The 21,831-nt window shown below is 43.4% G+C and overlaps 1 protein-coding gene and 1 long non-coding RNA gene across 2 annotated transcripts in view; one reads left to right on the top strand and one right to left on the bottom strand.

The window, feature by feature from the left end:
* The window catches only part of LOC119848813, a 187,076-nt gene that overhangs the window by 103,453 nt on the left and 61,792 nt on the right, over positions 1-21,831 (top strand). Inside the window, exon 3 of the long non-coding RNA XR_005290343.1 lies at positions 1,247-1,309. This is a non-coding gene — a long non-coding RNA (uncharacterized LOC119848813). The remainder of the gene's footprint in view (positions 1-1,246; positions 1,310-21,831) is intronic.
* The window catches only part of TACR1 (tachykinin receptor 1), a 97,837-nt gene continuing 77,847 nt past the window's right edge, over positions 1,842-21,831 (bottom strand). Inside the window, exons 3-5 of the mRNA XM_038385054.2 lie at positions 11,092-11,242; positions 9,983-10,179; positions 1,842-7,338 (exon numbers count right to left, since the gene is read on the bottom strand). Coding sequence (XP_038240982.1) covers positions 7,047-7,338; positions 9,983-10,179; positions 11,092-11,242 — 640 coding nt within the window. The 3' untranslated portion in view covers positions 1,842-7,046. The remainder of the gene's footprint in view (positions 7,339-9,982; positions 10,180-11,091; positions 11,243-21,831) is intronic.

Raw genomic sequence — 21,831 nt, forward strand, 5'->3', positions numbered from 1 at the left:
TGAAGTGATCTGTAATGAAAAGGGATCTGCCGAAGGCTTGGTCTATGAGCATGTGTGCGGCTGGGACTTCAGCGGAGATGTCAATCAGGTTTGCCTTTGCAGCACGAGTTCAATTAAAAATTGTAAATTACAATCTTCTGGAGATGATTAAAAGGGGTTGTGTGTGTGAGAGATAGGAATAGTCAGCTACTGATTGCAATACCGTCTGTGCTGTCTTTAGGTATAAGGATGGGGCTGTTTTTCCCCCTCAATGGGAATACTTATGATTGGTACATCTAGAGAAAACCACTTAAATATGCACTCACTGTTGCGTTGAAGGCTGAATTTAGAGGCAGGTGACCCTGGGGTGCTGGGCATGGGGGGTGCCAGGCTTGGGGGGGCTGTTTTTGTGGTTAGCAACAAAAGGGAAAATAGAACATTTGGAGTCGCATGTTTCAAGTATTCAGTGTGTGGATTCATTCTTCACTAACCTCCCAGAATGTTCTGGACCTTTGTAGAATCTTGTGGAACCTTCCGGACTTGCTGAGACTTTCCGTAAATACAGATTCGAGTGTGCAAATGTATCATCTTTTATGTGACAGGGATAAATCGTGCATCAAAGTTGTGAAATGGGCTACAAATGCAATAAAAATAAGTTTAACGACTGGGGGGTGGGGTGCTGCAGACCCTCCTCACCTGCGATGCCGTTTGGTTTAGGGCCGGCCCTGGTTGTGGTCCAATTTTTAGAAGTAACTGTAAGAATAGATATTACGATACAAAGCACAGAAGCGACAGGATGGTGTATTCGTGCAAGGCTGGGATAGATTGCCGGGAGCAAGCCTGGTGTGCTTGAGAAGGCTACAGAAGCGTAAGCAGTCTCGGGTGATGAAGTCTGTTCACAGTGGTGCCTTCCCCAGGAAACCTGAGAGCTGATTAGCATCAGGGTATTAATATTTTAGTGGGATCACCTGCAACGCGAAGGACCAAATTCAGCCCCTGCATAAATAGACACAACTGTTGTTGAAGTTGATGGGAATTGTGCCTACTCACACCAGGGCTGGATTTGGTCCCGTATTTATATTGCATCTTAGTGGTGTAACTCTCTGGTTTGTGTAAGGCCCCAACCCGGCAAAGCCCTTAAGCTCATATGTAACTTTAAGCACATGGGTCATCCTATTGGAAATTCATGCACATGTTTAAATGCTTTGTCAGGTCTTATATGTCTAAGCTTGTTAGCGCTACATAATTGAAAATAATTGTGTTACAGGCTACTGCCAGAAGGGTCTTCCCAGTTGTCCGACAGCAGTTCTTCATGTAAAGAAAGGAGCTGGTAAGTACCTCCCATTTTAAAACATTACAGCCACTCTCAGACGCAGTGTGTCACACTTAATGGAATGCTGATCTGCTCTCATATAGCTGTTCCCCTGATCAGCCTCCCCTAGCTGTTCATAGATGTATCATTACAGATGTATCATTACTCCTTGGGACTCTGAGTTCTGCAGCATCTCCTTTTGCTCTTGTGTGTCAAGGTCTTTAAATTCAGTGAAAGTGACCGCCCCTTCGTTCAAACCCAGAGAGAATACCTCTCACCCACCTACCTTTCCAGTTCTTGACTGGCATCCCCAACAACCCCCATGCAGCTAAAATCACTGTTTATCCAGCAGCCAGTTTGCAACACAGCCTCACGAAATAAATGTTTATTTATGAAAATATGTTTTGACTTAACAGTAAACAAAATCAACATTTTTTGTTTTACATAGACATTACCACTGAATGCACATCATACAATACTGTAATCATTAGCTGGACCATGAATTGAACATCACAAGCCATTGGTACATCACACTGTGATTTTTTTTTTCTGAATGTATCATATTGCACAGAATTAGAATCATGTTGTCCAGGGCTAAAAGTTTAGACTCGGACTGAATGAAATCATTATCTAGTCTGACCTCTTACCCATTGCAGGCCACAGAACCTCACCCACCCACTTCTGTAATAGACCCCTAACCTCTGGCTGAGTTAGCAAAGTCCTCAAATCTTGATTTAAAGACTTCAAATTACAGAGAATGCACCATTTACTCTAGTTCAACCAGCAAGTGACCCATGCCCCACACTACAGAGGAAGGCAAAAAAAACCCAGTCTCTCAGGGAAAGCCAACTATGATCTTTTACCTTTCTCCAGCTGTTGCTCAGATTTATTACCCCCTTCTCCAGGGCATCATGAAGCTCAGCCTAGAGGTTTTACAGTGATTCAGCCATCTGCATGCAAACCATTTCAGATCGTTTAAAATACTGGCCTGTGGATTTTGTGAATGGACTGACAAGGTGACAAATCGTTGAGTCTTGGGCTGTGACATTCTTTATATAGTATATGGGGTGGAGAAATTATGAACATGACATTAAAAGATTTGAGTCTGGATGTTTCTCTCTAAGGACAGGAAGAAGATTGAATCTTGTAGAATAGGTCCATGAAGCCCATTGTGGTTATAAAATCCTGCAAGATTATTCTAGCTGAGAGGCAACTGTGCTTTCCCAGCTCAGGGCAGATTGCCAAGAGCTAGTGGGCTTCACCTATGTTGCATAAATGTAGAAGACTGTAGACACTCCTCTTCCATACAGGAATGGGAACTGTTGGGTTGGCATAGTAGAAACGCTAATGTCTCAAAATGAGCCAAGCAGCTAGTTTTGGATCATTGTGTGGTTGGTAATGGTAGTCTGAAGACCATGTTAGCCACAGATCATCCTTTCCAGTGCATAGAGCTAAGTGCATTTCTCTTGCATGGGCCACAAGTAATGGCAGTTTGGGTTACACCTATCACTTGAGCTACCCCCTTTCCCCTCTCTGCAAATTTATTCTAGATAGTGGCAAATAAGACGGAGCTGCTAATTTTCTTCTTGCTGTATGTATGTTGATCACTGACAGTAACGTGGCGGGTGTCTGGGGATATATAAGGAAGAATGTGTTAGTGAGTTGGTATAGCCCACAGTCGGGGCTAGAAGATCTAATCAGCTTTGTGTGGGAATTTGAGTTAGGGGTCAGTCCATTGGCCTATCCAAAGCTACCAAAGATAGCCAGCTAAAGCAAATGCACCATGTTCGGCTTGGTTCTGTAGACATTGATTTTGACTATCTGAGATGATGTCTTTATATCATGAGGTTGTGACCTTGCTGCACTTTGGCATTGTGATTTGTATGTCATCTTGTTTGGTCTCCGTGTGTGAGGACTAGCCATGAAGAACAGCCCCTGAACTCCAGGAATCTGCCCTATTGTACTTATCTATTTTAGGGCCTGCAGCTATGATACAGTTCACACACATATTAATAAGAATGACCCCCGATCTAACCTTGTAAACTATTCAAAACTCTCTGTAAACAGTTACAGCATACAGATATTGATGATTGTGTATTCCATCACTTTTGATTTCACCAGAAAAACTGTAACATTACTTACTACTTTCTCACTGAGTTATTACTCCAAGTAAAAACACTTGGGTATGAACAGAGTTGCTTGTAAAGCTGAAGTATGAACAAGAAGTATCTTGTGTTATGAACTATGGTGACTTTATTATCCCTATGCATGTCCTTAGGGCTCTCCCATGTTTAACATCTAGTGTTGGTTGTAAACTTACTGTAAGTAGGCCACTGATAAAAGAAAACCATAATTCTTGTTCTCCTTGTGAGCCTTGTAAGTATGGAACCACTATAGCATAAAGCATGCAGGAATGTAGGCTGGTTAGGTGTGTGTGTTTGTTTTTTAAGGTCAACCTGTAGGTACCAGCCCAGCACAAATTTTGTGTATATAATGTTGGGAGTATAAGCCAAATCTTGCTTGCCTTACTCATGTATGTACTCACGTAGAGCTTTACTTTGAATTATGTGGTTTTACTTTGATTTGACATTTCTTTTGGGGCTGCTTGTCTGAATAAGTCAACCAGCATTTTGCTCTGAACTGTCATAAAAATGAACTCCTGCTTTTACAGCACCTTCTTTATGTATTGGCAGTGCAGCTCTGATAAATTTTGCAAAAACAGGATATTATCCAACATCCATTTAAAAACCTCTGATAAGATCAATTCCACAGAACTTTGTCAGAGCAAAAACTCATTGCTTGCATCATAAACTACATTACTACTATCCCACTAAGGCATTTCCGTTCACTGGGCTTATGCTGTGCATTGGGTACTTAAATGTTGTACGACAGCATGATATCAAGTGGTGTAGATATAGGGTCAGACTTCAAGCAGTGGGTCTGAAGTCTGCATGCAAAAAAAAAAAATCCTCTCCTTCATCTGTGACCCCTCCTTTTCCCCACATCATGCAAACTACTAGAAAATGATCTGAAGAATAAGGCGACGACAGTGGGAAAATGAGTGTGAGCTCTTGTCCCACAAGACTGGAAGCATGAGAGAGAGTCTCAACCAGGACTTGGATGAAAGGAGACGTTAATAATATATAGGAGGTGGTACTGTAGCAAGTGTATACACAAAGTGTGGCACCCTATAACCTTATAAGGTCATCACAGTAAAGAATGGCAGGCTGATATGTCCTTCTTGGCAGAATGTAGACTAAAAAAGGATAGGGTGGCTCTTTCTAGTTCTACCTAGCAACAACCATGAGAGAAATCTGTGAACTTACTACTGGTATCCTTACTTAAATTAAATAAAGGTATTTCTGCCATCTATGAAAACCAGTTTGGGATGGGGATTTATTTAACAGCTATATCTTCCTGCGGTCAGTTCACAGGCTGCATAATAAAGTACCTCCCAAATGTAATCTCTGACTTAATTCCATACATTTCAGGGGATTTAACCAAAGGATAGGCAGTCCTTTCCCTACCCCACAGTTAGACCCACCCATGAATCTGCAAGGTATTTCAGTCTCTTAACAAATCAGAGTTTTTCAAGCTGCAACTACAGTAGAACCTCGGAGTTGTGAACACCTCGGGAATGGAGGTTGTTTGTAATTCTGAAATTTTCGTAACTCTGAATAAAACGTTCTGGTGGTTCTTTCAGAAGTTTACAACGGAACATTGACTCAATAGAGCTTTGAAACTACACTATGCAGAAGGAAAATGCTGATTTCCCTTTATTATAGTAGTTTACATTTAAGACAGTACTATACTGTATTTTGTTTGGGGGGTTTTCTGGTCTATGCTGCTGCCTGATGGTGTACTTTGTTCCAAATGAGATGTGGTTGATTGGTCAGTTTGTAACTCTGAGGTTCTTCTGTAATGGTGTTGAAATGCAAGGCATACACTGGAAAGCATCTTCCACAATAGACGTATACCACTTCCTTTTTAGCAGGTTTTGTTTGTAAATATGTTAGACATTCCTTGTACCTTTCAGTTACATAGTACATTTGTATTAGATGACACATGATATTCTTTCCTGTTAGCCCTTATTCCATGCTTATTTACAAAATTACTTTCCACTGGCATTAAGCCTTCATCTGTCTACATGCACTATCTACTGCTATCTCTCTCGTTATCCATAGTCTAGCCCCACATGCACACTTCTGAGGTTTCGTTCATTCAAAAGATGCTTTTTGCCATCTCTACTGTCCAATCACAATTGCATGTGTTGGAGACAGATGTCTCTTGGCACTCTCTGAAGATCTTGCTGCTCTGGTGTCCCAAATGAAGCATAGTCAGGTCTGGTCAGCAGTTAACTGGGAAACATCCAGGGAAAACCCAGGCCATGTACAGGACCAGTACCCAAACATGTTTTGAGAGGCTGGGAAGTGTGCACTGCTGAAGGCCTGTTTGCAAACTATATTTCCTGACAATTAGGGCTAAAAAAGACATTTTGTTTCTTGCGGTATTTCCCTTTATATATGAAGAATAATTTGGTGGGTGTTGGGGAGGGTTAAAAAAGGAAGAATGTATCAGTGAATTTGGTATTGTGCATCTCTTGGACTATCCAGATGACAATGATAGAAGCCACAAACCCCATGTAGAACTTTAAACAAAGGGCATTTCCAAGCTCTAGAGTGTCGAATTAGCTGTGTGTAGGAATTAGAGCGAGGACAATGGATTGAGGTGTATCTGAAACCCCCAGAGCCAGCCAGCTAGAGCAAACACCCAAGCTTCTGGCTTGGTTCATCAAGATCTATGACTGCAGATCTGAGATGAAGTCTTTGCATCATGAGGTTAGGATCATGCAAAGAGTTGAGTCTAGGAGAACAGATGAAATCAAAGGTTGTGCTAGAACCTTTTCAGGGGTAAGAACAAAAGAAGCTGAACGTGTCACATGGTCAATTTTAACTTGAATCCAGTAAACAATGCTGGACTACACTACAAATAGGATCCTCAGAAGGAGGAGAAATATACTTTGACAGAGAGTTGAGCAGTGGAGAATAAAAAGAGAGGCATGGTAGCAATAAACCTCAAGAGCTCAATCTTTCCTTCACCTAAAAGGAACGGAAATTCTCTGTGTTTAACACACCATGTGCAATAGAGGCAGCCTTGCTGTAGCGTAGCCAACTAAGCTAGTGGAGGTGGACACTCATTTTGTATTAGAGCTGGTGACTTATGAACCAACCATCTTCCTCTTTTGATACCATTTCTCCATTTTGTTAATCAGCAACAAGTGAATGGCAAGTAAGGGATGAGGTAGGACAACAAAAATAGTGGGGAAAGCGGATGGAAAAAGCCCCCTCCCCTCTCGCCCCCCCCCCAGTGGAAATCTCTATTGCATTCAGACACCGATCAATGACAGAGCATAGCTTGAGAATGAACAGCATCACTTCAGGCCAGGTTCTGATATCTACCAATGCTGTATCCTAAATTAAGATCTGCTTTCAGTGAACAGCATCTGTTAAGCATTCAGCCTCGCAAACGACTGCAAGCAAGATCCCATAGAGAAAGAAGATATTGTTGGTGTTAACCAGTGTAATTACACTGGGTCAGACAGGCACACTGTTGAGAGGTGGCTACTGTCACAACCAAGGCATAGCATCTTAATCAGGAAAAGGTGAATACAGGCACACCTGGATATATGGTTAATGGAGACCTGGGGCATCGGTATATGCAATATTTTCTGACCCTTGCTCGGTTGGATGGCAGCTTAGGACAGCGTGTTGGAATAGAAGCTGAAGCTCTCAGAGATGGTTTTCGAGTCACTGCGGGAGGAGCCGTTGGATGTCATATCCACGGACAGGCGCTTAATTTTGTTGCTCTCTTCAATGTCTTCCTCAGTGTTGCCAGTGACGGAGGATACAGTTGTCTCCATCCGGCTGACCTTGTACATGCTGCTCTGGGTCTGGAGGTACCTGGCAGACTTCATTTCCAGCCCTTCGTATTCCCTAGCACTGATGAAAGGGCACCACCGGAAAGCGTGCTTAAAGCCAATGCGGAATCTGAGGAGACAGCCAAGTGCAGGGATGTTAGGCCTAGCACGTGCTGAGCTGGTTACAGAATATTTTCAATGCAATCCATAGGAGGAGACCCCAAGCATATGCATTGATGCAAGAAGTGTGACCAACTCTCAAACCTTAATACCCCTATGGTCCGGTATTCTGTTCACTAGACCACGCTGCCGCTTTCTGTTCTCTCTGCTGCTGACTCACCATGTGACCTTTAAGTCTTTACCCTTCTATAAAGTGGGCATTGGGATTTCAGAGAATCCTAGAAATGTCAGGTTGGAAGGGACCTCGAGAGGTCATCCAGTCCAGCCCCCCTGTACTGAGGCACTTTGAAGTAAACCTAGACTATCCTAGACAGGTGTTTGTCCAACCTGTTCTTAAAAGCGGCCGATGACGGGGATTCCACAAGTTCCCTTGGAAGCCTATTCCGGCACTTAACTACTCTTTGAGTTAGAAAGCTTTTCCTAATCTCTAACTTAAATATTTAAGCCCATTACTTCTTGCCCTACCTTCAGTGGATGTGGAGAACAACTGATCACTGTCCTCTTTACAACAGCCCTTAGCATGTTTGAAGACTTTTATCAGGTCCCACCCCCAGTTTGCTTTCCTCGAGGCTAAACATGAAAGGTTACAAAAAACAGGGCCTTATAGTTCATGTTTTTTAAACCTCTTGTCTGGACTCTTTCTTTCTCTCTCTGCAGTTCACCCAAAGCCTTTCCTAGAGTGTGGTGCCCAGAACTGGACACAGTACTCCAGTTGAGGTCTCACCAGTGCCAAGCAGACCTGGACAATTCTGCCGTGTCTTACATGCGACACTCACTCCTGTTAATATACCCCAGAATGACAGTCTTTTTAGTAACCAGTTCACATTGCAGACTCTTATTTGTGATCTATTATAACTCCCAGATCCTTCTAAGATGTACAAGCACCTAGCCAGTTATTCCCCACTTTGTAGTTTTCTGTCCATTGTAAAAACACTTTGAGATCTTTTGGATGCCAAGTGCTACATAAGAACTAGATATTATCATACAACACCTTTTAATGCAGGATCTAAAAGCTCTTCTTAAATATTCTTCATTTTGGTGCTTAATAAATAATTATTCCAGTGAATAAATCAATCAGTACTATGCTCCCATTTCCAGTAGGCAAACAGAGATATAAAACTTCCCCAGCATCACAACACAAGTTAATGGCATAACTGAGAACAGTGTCTTGTGCTGTGATCCCTAATCCACCCCAGTGTAACCACTGGACTGCACTGCCAACAGTCAATCAACCATCACTACCTTGCTATTATATTTGGTAAAAGAGGGAGGCTTGTCAAACTTTTGCAGTTGGGGTATAACTGACAAATTTACTCAGAACAAGTTTTGATTTACCCAGTCCCTCTTTGCATTCCAAGTTCTTATTTCCAAGGATAGAACTCTTGATGGCTTTTATGCATCTGTTTACATAGTAATACTGATTAAGGGCTTTAGCAATGTTTTGTGTTTCTCACCATGTTTAGATTGGAAATTCTTGGGTGCCTGAAGTGTGCCATACTCAATTCTGCATGAACCAATGACATTATATACAAGTTAAACTGAAAACCTTACTCCATCCAAATACCCACTGGAGCCGCAGGAGTTTGACTGACTAGACACTTCAGGATTGGCCCAGTTTTATAATCTTGTATCTGCTAGAACAGTAACAATTTTATTTAAATGCACATACATGTGTCTCTCTATATAAAGCAGGGATCATAGCTATGGTGGGAGGGTAGGATTGGTATAATCTGTAAACTCAGAGGCTGCCACTCATGCCATGGTGATGGGTCCCTTTACAAATACAGACCCAGATGGGCAATACGAGGGTATCTCATTCCAGGCATACTGCTGCTACCTGCTCTCTGGGCATGTATTAGAGCCTGCTGATATTTGTTGGTATTTTTGCAAAATATTTCAAAACTGCATGGAGAAAAATGGAAAATGTTTCCTTTTAAAAGAAAAACATTGTCAAAATGAGAACTTATTTCATGCTGAACTTTTTTCATTTAAGAAAATACAAGCTGACAATCATTAAAGTGATTTGATTATGCCTTTTTTTTAACTGAATAAAGATTGGATATATCCCAGCTCTGGCAAGGATTTTCATCTAGCTAAAATGGGGAGTGCCATTATTCTCCCCTAGACTGCACTGTCGGATCCCAGAGGAGCTATTAGAAATATGTACTCTGGTGAGTCTGATCTACAATCTGCTGTCGCCCTATTGACAAGGGAAAACTGTCCTGGAAATAGCTTGGAGTTTCTATTTGACTTTGGCTTCCTAAAGCCTTGGAAAATATAATGCCTGATTATTCAGAGGTGCTTAATACCTGCAGTTCCCATTGACTGCCGATGAAGATGTAGGTGCTTAGTACTTGGGGAAAATCAGCCCCTTAATTTAAGAAACTATGGTAGGGAGAAGCCCTGTGTAGCTGTTAATTTGATACACTCCGGCTGTAGGAAAACCCAAACAATTTGCTGAGTAATTTGAAGCCACCCCTGATGTGTTGGCTCCCTGCTAAGCTGCAGCTCACCACCATGTCTAGGGTCCTCTTCTGTACCCAACCCATCCCCACATCTCCCCTTTATTGCACTCAGTCAAGCTCATAACTCACCTGTCATTGAGGCAGCAGTAGATGATTGGGTTATACATGGTGGAGCTCATGGCCAGCCACATTACTGTTAAGTAGACCTGCTGGATAAACTTCTCCTGGTACCAGTCGGGGTTAAAAAAATGCAGGAGGAAGTAGACGTGGTAGGGCAGCCAGCAGACTGCAAACGTGCACACCACAATGATCATCATCTTCACCACCTGTACGAGAGTGAGACCAGGTTATAGAAGTTTACACTGTACCCTTTGAGGAAAGCGTACCAAACAGAACTGAAGCCAGCTTGATCAACTATGGGGGAGAATGGTGGGGTGGCCATCCTGGGACAAGAAGTCTTCTGTTTATCCACTGGAAAACAGATCGACAAGGCAGACTTGTGCTCTATGTGCTTCAACTCTGCCCTGGAAAGGACCGCTTCAAGGGGTAAGTAGTGGTCTTCTCCTTCCTTCAACCCTTGGTCTTTCTATTGTGATTTTTCAACCGGGGAGGCAATTATTTCTGTTGTGAGAATGGTGGAGGCTTTGGATCCCCGTCTTTAGGAAATGGATTGAACCAAAACATATTCCCCCCCACACATCCCGCCCTATATCAATGACTTTGGGCCACTGCTGTCTGGGGCTAGATTTGAAATGATGGCTCTGTCCCGAGCAGGATCCCATTACCAGTTATCTGAGCCATCCGGTCTCTCCAAAATACAACACACGCCTTAATTTCAGTTCGATATCAAAACACTTAATGCCACATTGTTAAATATGTACCTCTCCTTTTTTGGTGCCTGCGTTTTTGGGTATCCAGCTGGCATTTGTTGGACCTGATTTTTCAAAGGAGCTGAGCAACTGCCGCTCCTATTGATTTCATCTGTACTTGAAAGTCTCAACCCTTTTAAAAATCAGGACCCTGGGTGTCAAGTTGTGCATCCCCCCCCCCCCAAAAAAAACCACCAAGGCATCCAAAGTTGGTGACCATTGTTGAAAAGTTTGACCATTGTGTATATGCTACGTTCCGTTTAAAGAATGGCTGAGAGAGAGTAAATTAACCGTAGACCCAAGTTTGTTCAATTGCCTTTGCACACCCACTCCCCAATTATTCTGCCATGAGGCCGGAAAGCTGCTTACCTTTCGCTTGGCAGACACTTGCTCGTGGTAGCGGTCAGAAGAATCGCCGGGTATTTCACTAGCCCACAGAGTGATGCCAACCACCGTGTAGGCGCATCCTATCACCAGGAGCGGCAAGAAGTAGATCAGCACAGTCACGCAGAATTGATACCTGAAAGTTTGTCCCGATAAAATGCGGTTAAGCGCACAGAAAAACAGGCAGGATATTTGGGGTCTGATTCTCAGGCGTGCTGGGCACCAGCAGTTCTCATTGACATAAATAGGATTTGTGAGTGCTCAGTACTTCTGGAAAGTCTGGCCAATGGATTTCAGCAAAGCATTTGACACCCTTGCAAAAACGTGGTGTAGCAGGGCAGTCATCCTGCTTTGCCCCTTATGGGATTAAAAACAGCCCTGGGGAGCCAATTGGAAAAGGTTGGGAGGCAGCCAATCAGGGCCAGGCTGGGCCCTATAAAAGGGCCAGAAGGCAGGGCAGTCTCTCTCCAGCCCTGGAGGGAGAGGGCCTAGCTGCTGGGGAATATATGGTACCTGAAGCAGGCAGTGCTGGGGAAAAGGGCAAGAGGAGTTGGGAAACTCCAGCCTGGCAGCTCCCCAGGCTGAGGCCTTGCTCAAGTCCTAATCAGGTACTGAGGTTGCAGAGGTGCAGCCCAGGGACAGGAAGAGGCAGCTGGTCCAACCCCTTTGCCAGTGATGAGTGGCCATTACAAACTGCAGTCTGCCCTAGGGAAAGGGGGCTGGATGACGACTGGCAGTAGCCACTGAGGCCAGGTGGGCATAGAGAGCTGGGAGTTCCCCTGGGAGGGGAGACCCAGAGCGTGGGGGTACTGCTGGGGCAGAACCCTGAGGTAAAGGGCACCAGGGTCCAGGAGGGACACGGGGCCAGCAGCAAGCGAGACACCGGCCTGCAGAGGGTGTGCCGTACGCTGGAAAAAGGGCTAATTCCTAGACGACCAGCAGGAGGCGCCGTGCCGGTGAGTCTTCAACTTCGCTACACGTTGCGGGAAAAATATTAAGGCTATGTGGCAGGGTAGCACCCAGGTCGCTGAGATAATTGACTGACTGGAGAAGTTTGCAGGCTTCATTGGAATCCATTAACCTACTGGGATAGGGATTGTTGACGTTTGTGGGGCAATGATTAGGCTAATGAGATATTTAGCCCAATAAGTGGGAAATCTAATGGGCAGGAACAGGAAGAAAGGGGGAGCTCAGAGAGTCAGGTGGGGGTGGTAGAGAACGCGGGGTGCCAGGCTTCTTCTGACACATACCTCTACTGGGTTCTGCCGTGCCTGGAATCTGAAGGTGAAAGGTAGACATGGGGAAAAGGAACAGGCTGTGTGTATGTTGAGTTAGAGACCTCCCAAATGGGTCAGGCAGTGTGGCACACTGGGTAGCTGAGGGAGTGCTCTGTGACAGCCTAGTTTAAACTACCTGTTAGTTTGCTTCCTCCACCTGTTGGATCTTCTCATACACCTTGAAGGCTGGACTTTTCAAAAGGGCTCGAGAGAATTAGGCCTCCAATTCCCACTGAAATCCAATGCCCTTTTGACCATCCCGGGCATGCATTCTTTGGGATGGAGGCTATCTCCTTACTTAATTTCTGTGCTTGGGGCCACTACATGTGAGTAGTCTACAAATCAGTTTAGTCTCCAGAGTCCAGTCAATTTCTGTTCTCAGCTGCAGGTAATCTCAAGACCTCCTGAATTCTATTATTGTTGGGAAATCCTCCTGAGAAGTGATTTTTGTTTTTAGGCCGTGAATCATAAGTGTGGCTGAGCTGTTTCTGGAGCTGACACTGCTTCATGTTGTCATCGTTTTATTGAAGAGAGATCCTATTATCCCATACAAATAAAGGGCTTCACACCCCAGCCGGCTATCAATCAGGCCATACTCATCCCTGTTGGGAACACACACAGAACCAGCCTGAATAAGCAGCTGTCCGGAAAGGAGATCGCCATCCCCGTGCATGCTATCATTCTTGCTGTCGAAATGTTACAAATGGCTTCCCTGTAAATATTTGAGTGAGCTCACAAGCAGAACTGGAATGTTGCTGTCTATCTTGAGTTTCCCATGGAAGCAACGCCATGTTCTGTGCTGAACTGAGTTAAATTTGTTAGTCTCTAAGGTGCCACGGGTACTCCTTTTCTTTTTGCGAATACAGACTAACACGGCTGCTACTCTGAAACCTGTGTTTTAGTTGTGACTTTCATTAACACCTTTCCAAGAAAAAGGAAAGAATGCACTTTACAAACTGTGTTCTAATTGGACACGGCATTTCTTCCCCTAGAATGTAGAATCCTACTTGTCTTTGCACCTTCCTCCATACAAAACCTTCTTCCTAGAACCCCATTCTCTGATCCAGTCTACCAGAGTTCCCCTTCAGTCCAACAGGCAATTCTGGTATTTCAAAATCTAGTTTTGTCCCAAATTGGAACAAAGTCAAAAATCTCAAATTTTTTTTTTCAGAATGAAATATTCCAAAAAGTTTTTGTATTGACTGACCAACACATTTCATTTTGATGTTTTATAATTAATAAAGTCAAAATGTAATGTACCATAAGTCAAAATAAAACATATCATTGATTTCCCACGAAAATGTTGATAAAATGATGCATTCCCGTGAAACATTTTGGTTGTGTTGAATCAGTATTTTCCAACAGAAAACTGTTCCATTGGAAAAAAAATTTGACCAGCTCTGCCTCTTACAGAAAGCCTATAAAGCCCATTCCTCACTCAGCCTTCCCTACCCAGAGGCTTAGCTAATCCACAGATGCCCTCAAAACACTGTACAGTCCAAATTTTTGAAATAAGTTTTGAAAACATGGCCCCAGGCTTTGACTTATTCTCATCTGCGTTCCTTTATCAACTGAGACTGGAAGAAGTACACCATTAAGAACTCACCTACCTAGGAGGGACTGAGCTAGTTATCAATTCACTTGAAACAAAATGTGGTGGTTTCTTTAGGCCAAGCTTGGTATAAAGGGACATAAACACTGAACTATAGGAGAACTCAATGTAGAGATAGGGTTTAACATTATTCTTTGGTACAGTAGCAACCAGCATTGGTACTTCATTGTGCTAGGTGCTGTACATACACGTGGTAAGATGTAGCCCTGGTCCTGAAGAGCTTACGATCTAAATACATATCAGGGAGAAAGGAAGACTTATCCCCATTTTACAGATAGGGAACTGAGGTAGAGAGATACCAAGTAACTTACTCAAGGCCATATAAGAGCCAGGAACTGAATCCACGTTTCCTGAACTGCAATCCAGTGTCTTAACCACAAGATCATGCTTCCTCTATCTGACATTGAGGAAAATTCAACCAGCTTTTTTTTTTTTTTAAACTTGTTAGTAATCTGTAACCACCTGTTTCCTGATTGCTGTGTATCCCCAAACCCTGGGGAAATCCAGATCTGTACTTTGCTGCTTGGGGTGAAATTTTCATAAGTGCTTTTGCTAATTAGGAGCCTGTGGTATACTGAGGACTAGGTTGGAGCTGCAAGCTTTAAAGGCAGAGGGTTTTCCTGTTCCTGCTTGAAGCCTCAGGGGCTCTGTAGGGAATTATCAAAGGCAGTCTTCAGAAAAGCTAGCCTAGAGTAAGAATGGGTTAGTTGTGGCTCTCTGGTTTAAGGAGCAGCCTGTTTCGTTTCTCTGTTTTGGGATTCTTGTGTGTTTGGGTTCTGAATTCCAAGAAATAAAATAGAGTTACGTTGCAACCTTCCAGCAAGAGTATTTTTGTATCTAACTTCTCTGGGTGTATGTCATGAATTGACATGAATTTATGCCCCATTTTAAAAAACTACTTGGGAAAATTTTGCTTCTGGTTCCTCTTCTAGTTTACAGTTGGTGCGAGATGTTTCTCCCCACAAGAGTTTCCCAGATGCTCTGCTGCATTTACAACGGTTGCAGTTTCCTGCCTTCTAAGTTTACATTGTTCCTTTCCTGCCTTCAAGGGCAAAACCATATATCTGGACAGCAAAGATATTGGAATCCAAAAAACAAAACAGATGGAGGCTCCCTGGAAGCTGCTGTCCAGTTCAAGCATTTCTCCAGTATCTATTGCCTCATTTACATTGTCTGTCCCTGGTCTTGGATGGTGAAATGGGACTTCAGCTTTTGGAAACTAGATATCACTTTAGCTCTTGTCACTCACTGTGTTTGGTATCTAAACACAACCTGATGATTACCAAGTGCATTAAAAGTATTAAATCTCTCAGCACTCCTCTCAAGTAGCATTGGTTATGTTAGATCCATTATACAACTGGAAACAGGCACCAGGAAGGATTAAGGATAAATTCCTCACTCAGGTGTGTATGATTTCCACTGGGTGTTAGTGGGAGCCATGCACAGGTATCCAGGGGTATGGTTCGGCTCTGCGAGTTGCCTTCAAGTCTCACCATACAACAATCCTTTGGCAAAGCTAACTGAGCCAGAAGTGCCCACTCCCAGTCTTACTCTAACCACTAAAAGGCACATTGCCCTTAGTTCAGTTACTCAATGCATGTCAGGAGAAAATCTACTGAAGTTGAACGTGCTGTTTTTAAAAGTCAGTTTAAAAATCAGGCCTGTTGGGACAAATAATGGTCTCGGATACAATGGTGTAAATCCAGAGAAGTTAGTCACTCTGTTTTAATGCACGGCTGAAAGGCACTCGGATACAGCGGCAATGAGCACACTCTAAGCACCTATATAGAATGGAATAGAGAACTCAATTTACTGCAGTAGATTTAATCAAGGGGAAGATGTTCCAAAGTGCCTATATGGTGCGGGAGTGGAAGTCCCATTGAAAGGCAATGAGATTTAGGCTCTTCTGAAACCTACAGCAGGGTAATTCAGGGGATTTGGGCCTATTCCAGATTGATAAATGTAATGTGTTTAAAAAAAAAAAAAAGCCATATACTTAACCACTCCATCTAAAAACAGAGGCTCCTCTGACTGCCCTTTCACTCAATCTTTGTCTAAAAGCATTGGATTTTTCCTGAGGGTACAGAAATGGCAACATAAAATGACCTCCTACAAATGGTGCATTTCTATGGTCATTATTGTTTCAAAGAATTTCCAGCACCCACTTTCCCACGCACCCCCCAATACATTAGCAGTTCCAGGAAGGCAATAGATCACAAAAGCAAAGCTGACAGGTTTCAGAGTAGCAGCCGTGTTAGTCTGTATTTGCAAAAAGAAAAGGAGTACTTGTGGCACCTTAGAGACTAACAAATTTATTAGAGCATAAGCTTTCGTGAGCTACAGCTCCGATGAAGTGAGCTGTAGCTCACGAAAGCTTATGCTCTAATAAATTTGTTAGTCTCTAAGGTGCCACAAGTCCTCCTTTTCTAAAAGCAAAGCTAGAAGCGCCCTCTAGTGGCTAAAGACTCATCATTGCAGGCCTGCACTGTGATCGCAGCCCTGGGCAAATAAGAATTTATTTTGCACAAGATTGCAACTCGGGGAAAAAAACACCTCCATTGCAAAACGTGACTAAATTGGCCTGACTCCCTCAGTTGCGAATCCAGGTGGGCAATTCAAAGTGCCCCAGCAAAATTATAAGTAAAATTAAATAGACATGAGCTCACTTGATGGCAGTTCAGTGGCTGATATGAAATGAGTTGGATGTCTCTGCCCAATTTATACTTTGGGGATCCTGATCAAATTCTTAATGGGTGAGCATCTGTGTCATGAAGGCCACCTTCCCAACCGCACGTCTAAGCAGGAGGCACATGGATCAGCTGGGAAAAATGGGAAAAGCTTGTAATGATACATATGCATTAGTCTCCAATCGAGCATCTGTTGCCAGGAGCAATTGATTTGAAGAATTCAGAATGAGGGATGTGGTGCAGTGTACAGGGGGGTTGGTGCTGTACACTTAGGCCCGAGTCCTCAAAGATGATTTCTGCTCCTAACTTCCACAAATTTCAATGCAAGTTGGGAGCCTTAATACCTTTTAGAGTAGCAGCCGTGTTAGTCTGTATTCGCAAAAAGAAAAGCAGTACTTGTGGCACCTTAGAGACTAACAAATTTATTAGAGCATACAGCTCATGAGCTGTAGCTCACGAAAGCTTATGCTCTAATAAATTTGTTAGTCTCTAAGGTGCCACAAGTACTGCTTTTCTTTTTGTTAATACCTTTTGCGGGTCTGGGCCTTCCTGTGCGTCTCTAAGTTTGGGGATCTGCATCTTGCTTAATACTAAAGGAGAATACATGGACAGCAGGCCTGACCCAGCTCTCACACCAGTTGGACTATACGGGCTACTTTCTGATTTACGTTGGTACAAGAGGAGAGGTTTGGGTCCACTATGTATGCAGGCTGCTGGGAGGACAGCAGAACAGCTTGGGAGCATGACCATGTCACGCTGTATGGTGTGATGAGACAGCAGCTTTAAGGCAGCTGTGTTTCAGGTCTTCCCTGCCTCAAGGGTATTCCTGCACAACGGTGACAAAGGGGGACAAGCAGAGAGTTTTTGTGAAGCTCCACGATTAGAAAATACAGAGAAGAAGAGACAGATGGCAGTGGACAGAGGGGTCTATCACCAGAGTCCCTGCCTCACGGGGATGGGGCGTGGAGAGGAATAAAAAGGGAGACGTGGTCTAGTCATTAGTTCAAGAATTCTTGGGTTTAATCCCCAGCTCTGATCCTGATTCAGCGCATATCCTTGGCCTCCAAAGGCACCATGTTCAATGAGCGTCTCAGGGTTTGTGTGCCTGACGTGGCCTCTTGAGCCTGATTCAAAGATACTGATCAACTGCCGCTCCCATCCCTAAAAATCAGGTGTAAAGCATCTCAAGTTGGGCACCTGCAATCCACAGCCACTTCTTAAATTGTTGGTCTGCCCCTCTTTGTGCCTCAGTTTATCCTTCAGTAAAACAGATAGCAAAGCCTGGGATGGAGTGAGCCTCAAGTCTAGTAAACCGTCACCCAGCAGCTCAAAGTGGGAGGTGCTCCAAGATGCAGGGCTTTGATTTGGCCATTATAGAGACTGGAGCCAGCTCTGCAACTGCGATCAGGGCTCAGATTCTGAACCCACTCAGAGTTGGGGGTGATTCAGATCAGAAGTTTGATTTGAGCATTGTCGGGATGTTGTGGGGCTTAATTAAAATGTATGAAGCACTCCACCATAGGGCCTTTCATCTGATGATCTCCACAGGAAGCACTATTACAATGACATAAAGCAGAATGCTGACTCCCCACTGATTAGGAAATGCCATAAAACAAGGCACTATGGGTAGGTCAACATTGCAGTCTGGGGTATGAATGGCAGCTCGTGTAGTTGGACTGCCCAGCTGTACAATAGCTAGCTCACTAAAATCAGAAGTAGGGATGCTCCAGCACAGGCTTCAGTACAACTGCCCTAGCGAGCATGTACCTAGAGGAGACAGACGGCTTGTGCGGCCCAAACTACGGCATCTTCCCTGCTATTTTTAGCAAGCTAGCTATTGTATAGTTAGCACAGGTACATCTCCACCAGCTGATATTCGAACCCCTGGCTGCAATGTAGACTTACCTTATGGTTAGGGACACCCATGCTCTGGGTGTTCCAAAACCTCAGACTGTCAGAAGTTGGTACCGGACAACAGAGAAAGGATCACTCGATACATTGCTCTGTTTTGTTCATTCCCCCTGAAGCACTTGGCTCCAGCCACTGTCAGAAAACAGGATACTGGGCTGGATGGACCATGGGTCTGATGCAGTACAGCCGTTCTTATGTTACCAAGGGAAGTATTCCAACAGTTGAGCAGTGAATTGTTTAAAGAGGTGATTCATCATTAGAAGAACTCCAGCATACCTAACACAGATAGAAATAAGACAGTCTCTGCACCAAAGACCCCAGAGTCTAAAAGAGACACTACGGTGGTGGTTTTTTTCTAAATATGAAAAGCCAGTGGAGTTGAGAGGCTGGGAGATTGGTACATCTTGGTAGTGTCAAGTAGCAAGCTGTATTGGTAATTAACTAGGAATTCCCATCTCTTTGGGTTGAGTGTGATCCCATGAATACTGTTCCAGATAGCCCAGGATGTCATTTGTTGTCAGGCTCTGACACGTTTATTAATGAGGGATTCTAGAAAAATAAGTAATTAAACATAGAATGAATTGGAAGAGAAAAATCTGCTTGCTTGCTAGCCGCAAACTAGTGAAGCGGTGGGACGTTATTAAACACGGCACCCTGTCACCATGGCTGTGTGACATTTATAAGTCAACCTTGGCTCATAATAGGGCATCCAAAAATGGGTGAGAAAAGAAAGTGATCCGTACCCTGCTTGGGTCACAGGATGCCAAGTATGGCTTTGCAGGAATTTTTGAATGATTATATTCTTAAGTGAAATGCCTTTAAATGAAAACTAGGATAACTGTTAGTAGCCAGTGCCATTGGAGGCTAGTCCTGGCCTGTGATCTTTCATATCCCAGAGTTTTGTCGGGTGATTGGAGTAAAGGGATAAACTTAGATCTCTTCCCAGCACTGTTGTCAGGCATTTATTGCAATAACTAATGTTGGTTGCTGATCACCAGTAATTTTCTTTGTGCTCTAAACTGAATAGCATACCCGTTTGTAGACTCTCACAGGCACATCTGTGTCTTGTCTGTGACTCTCTGTCCATCCATCTGTATTTATAAAATATGTCACTGAGGTATCTAAGTGCAGAGAAATGCTGTTTATGCCCTAAATACTGCAGGGGGACCCTAGGCGGATTGAGTAAATGGGCTTCTTTATTGCGGTATTTGTTCCCCTAGACCCAATTGTCGAGTAAGCCCTGAGTTAATTACATTACACTTTTTTATTTAAGTTAAAATGTAAATGCCCACATTTACTACAACACCCCCAAACCCTTATTGCATAATATAAATGCCCATATAATGAATATTAATAGCTATATACTGAATATATATTGTTTACAGCATTAAGCATATTATACAGACATTTTTACTGTGAAGATACATTTCTTTGCAGTAATTGTAGCCACATGTTCCCTTAATCGGAAGTTCACAGGGGAGGGAGGAAGGGGCCATGACCCCGAGCTCATCTATGCAGCTGGGAAAGGAAGGGAGGGGGAGATAACACTTCTTTACTCGAAGGGTATTTTTTAAACAACCACATCCCTTATATAGCTGCAACACTTATCTATCCTTAATAAGCAGAAGGGAAGAGAAAAGGATGGCTGTGTGCCTGTGCCTTTCTCCCTACTACCTGGTGCTTGTCTGTGCCTCACTGCCTAATACCATGATAGTCGTCACCCGGAGTAGGTTTTTACTTAACCCTTACATACCCCAACACAGCCATATAAAGTCTGGTTACAATTCTGCTCTCATATCCTCATCTAAAAGTGACCAAACCCTGTAGGGGGTTACACAAACTGGGCTCTCAGAGTTGATATCCCGTCAAGCCCTGCTGTATTGCTTGAAAGTTGGGGTTTTGGTCTTCCTCTCACAGAGTACAGGAGTAGGCTGTTTCACCACTCCAACCAAAGCAGATGTTGTTCTGGCGGCAATGGCGTAGACACCCCTAGGCCTTTGTCCTGTAGCTAAAAATAGGTCAGGCAAGCCAGCAGTCCACACTGGATAAAATGCCCCATAATGTATAGAGTATGGATGCTAGAGGATGCCAATGCTTTGTGTGCTCTAAGAATACATCTGGCTGGAAATGGGAATTTCTGTTCTGAGGGAAATTCTGACACCTAATTTTTTTCTGTTTCAAACTGCAACAAAAGCCAAAATTTTCCCCAAAACAATAATTCAGAACTATTTTTATTCAGGATAATCAAATCATCTTGTTTCAATGATGTCAAAATATGCAGTTTTAACTTAATCATTTTAATACCTTCTGGTTTGACTTTTACATTCAATTAAAATATTGAGTACAGTATATTTAAATCAGTAGGTTATGATATTTAAACTGAAATGCTTTGAAACATTAAAGTTGAAACACAAGGTTTTTGCCTGATTTAAAACCTTTTGATGATATCAAAATGAGACAATCAAAATGATTCGTTTTAGATTTTTTTTTCCCATTGAAAAATTTGTTGAAATTTATATGTTCCGGTGAAATGTTCTGATTTTGATTAAACTGCATTTTTGGCAGACCACTGTTCAGCTATTTCTTTTTTTTTTAGCAGCTCCAGCCCTACCGCAGATCTTCCTGAATTGGGGGAGGAGCTGCTATGGCTCTCAGCTGTTGCCCCACATCTCCCAAGGCTGGGGGAAGTGTCTCCCCCACCCACCCCTCAAAGACACGAGGAGAAATGGCATGTGTGATGTGTATAATCTGTATCTAGTTAAGACTTGTTTTATTAATTATACCTGTGGAGCAATTGGGGGGGGGGGTGGTAAGGGAACTGCTGGGTCCTGGTGGGAACCTCAGGCTGTGAAAACAGCATCGACCAGTGTTTGCAGATTTTGCAGCTCTAAGTTGGCCACAAGGTAATAGACAGAGCCTGACTCCACCCTGGCTTCTCATGGGTTTACAGTTCTGCTTTAAGAGGTTTATTATCCTTAATCATAGCTGATATTCTGCTCTTCCTGTGTGCTCAGGTCTCATGTTACAGAGAGAGAGCAAGATATAATTCAGCCCTGCTCGCCTATCCTGGAGCAGAATGTTACCCTGAGCAATTAGCCTTGTAGCACCTCGAGCACTGCCAGGAAAACTCCAGCACTCAGGAAGAGTGTGAAATCAAATGAGAAGCATTCTTCAAGTCTCATGAATTAGTATCTGCCTTCCTAGAGCAACATGTGCTAGGCCAACAACCTTCAATGGA

The sequence above is a fragment of the Dermochelys coriacea genome, chromosome 26 (assembly GCF_009764565.3).
Source record: "Dermochelys coriacea isolate rDerCor1 chromosome 26, rDerCor1.pri.v4, whole genome shotgun sequence".
Taxonomy (NCBI): Eukaryota; Metazoa; Chordata; order Testudines; family Dermochelyidae; genus Dermochelys; species Dermochelys coriacea.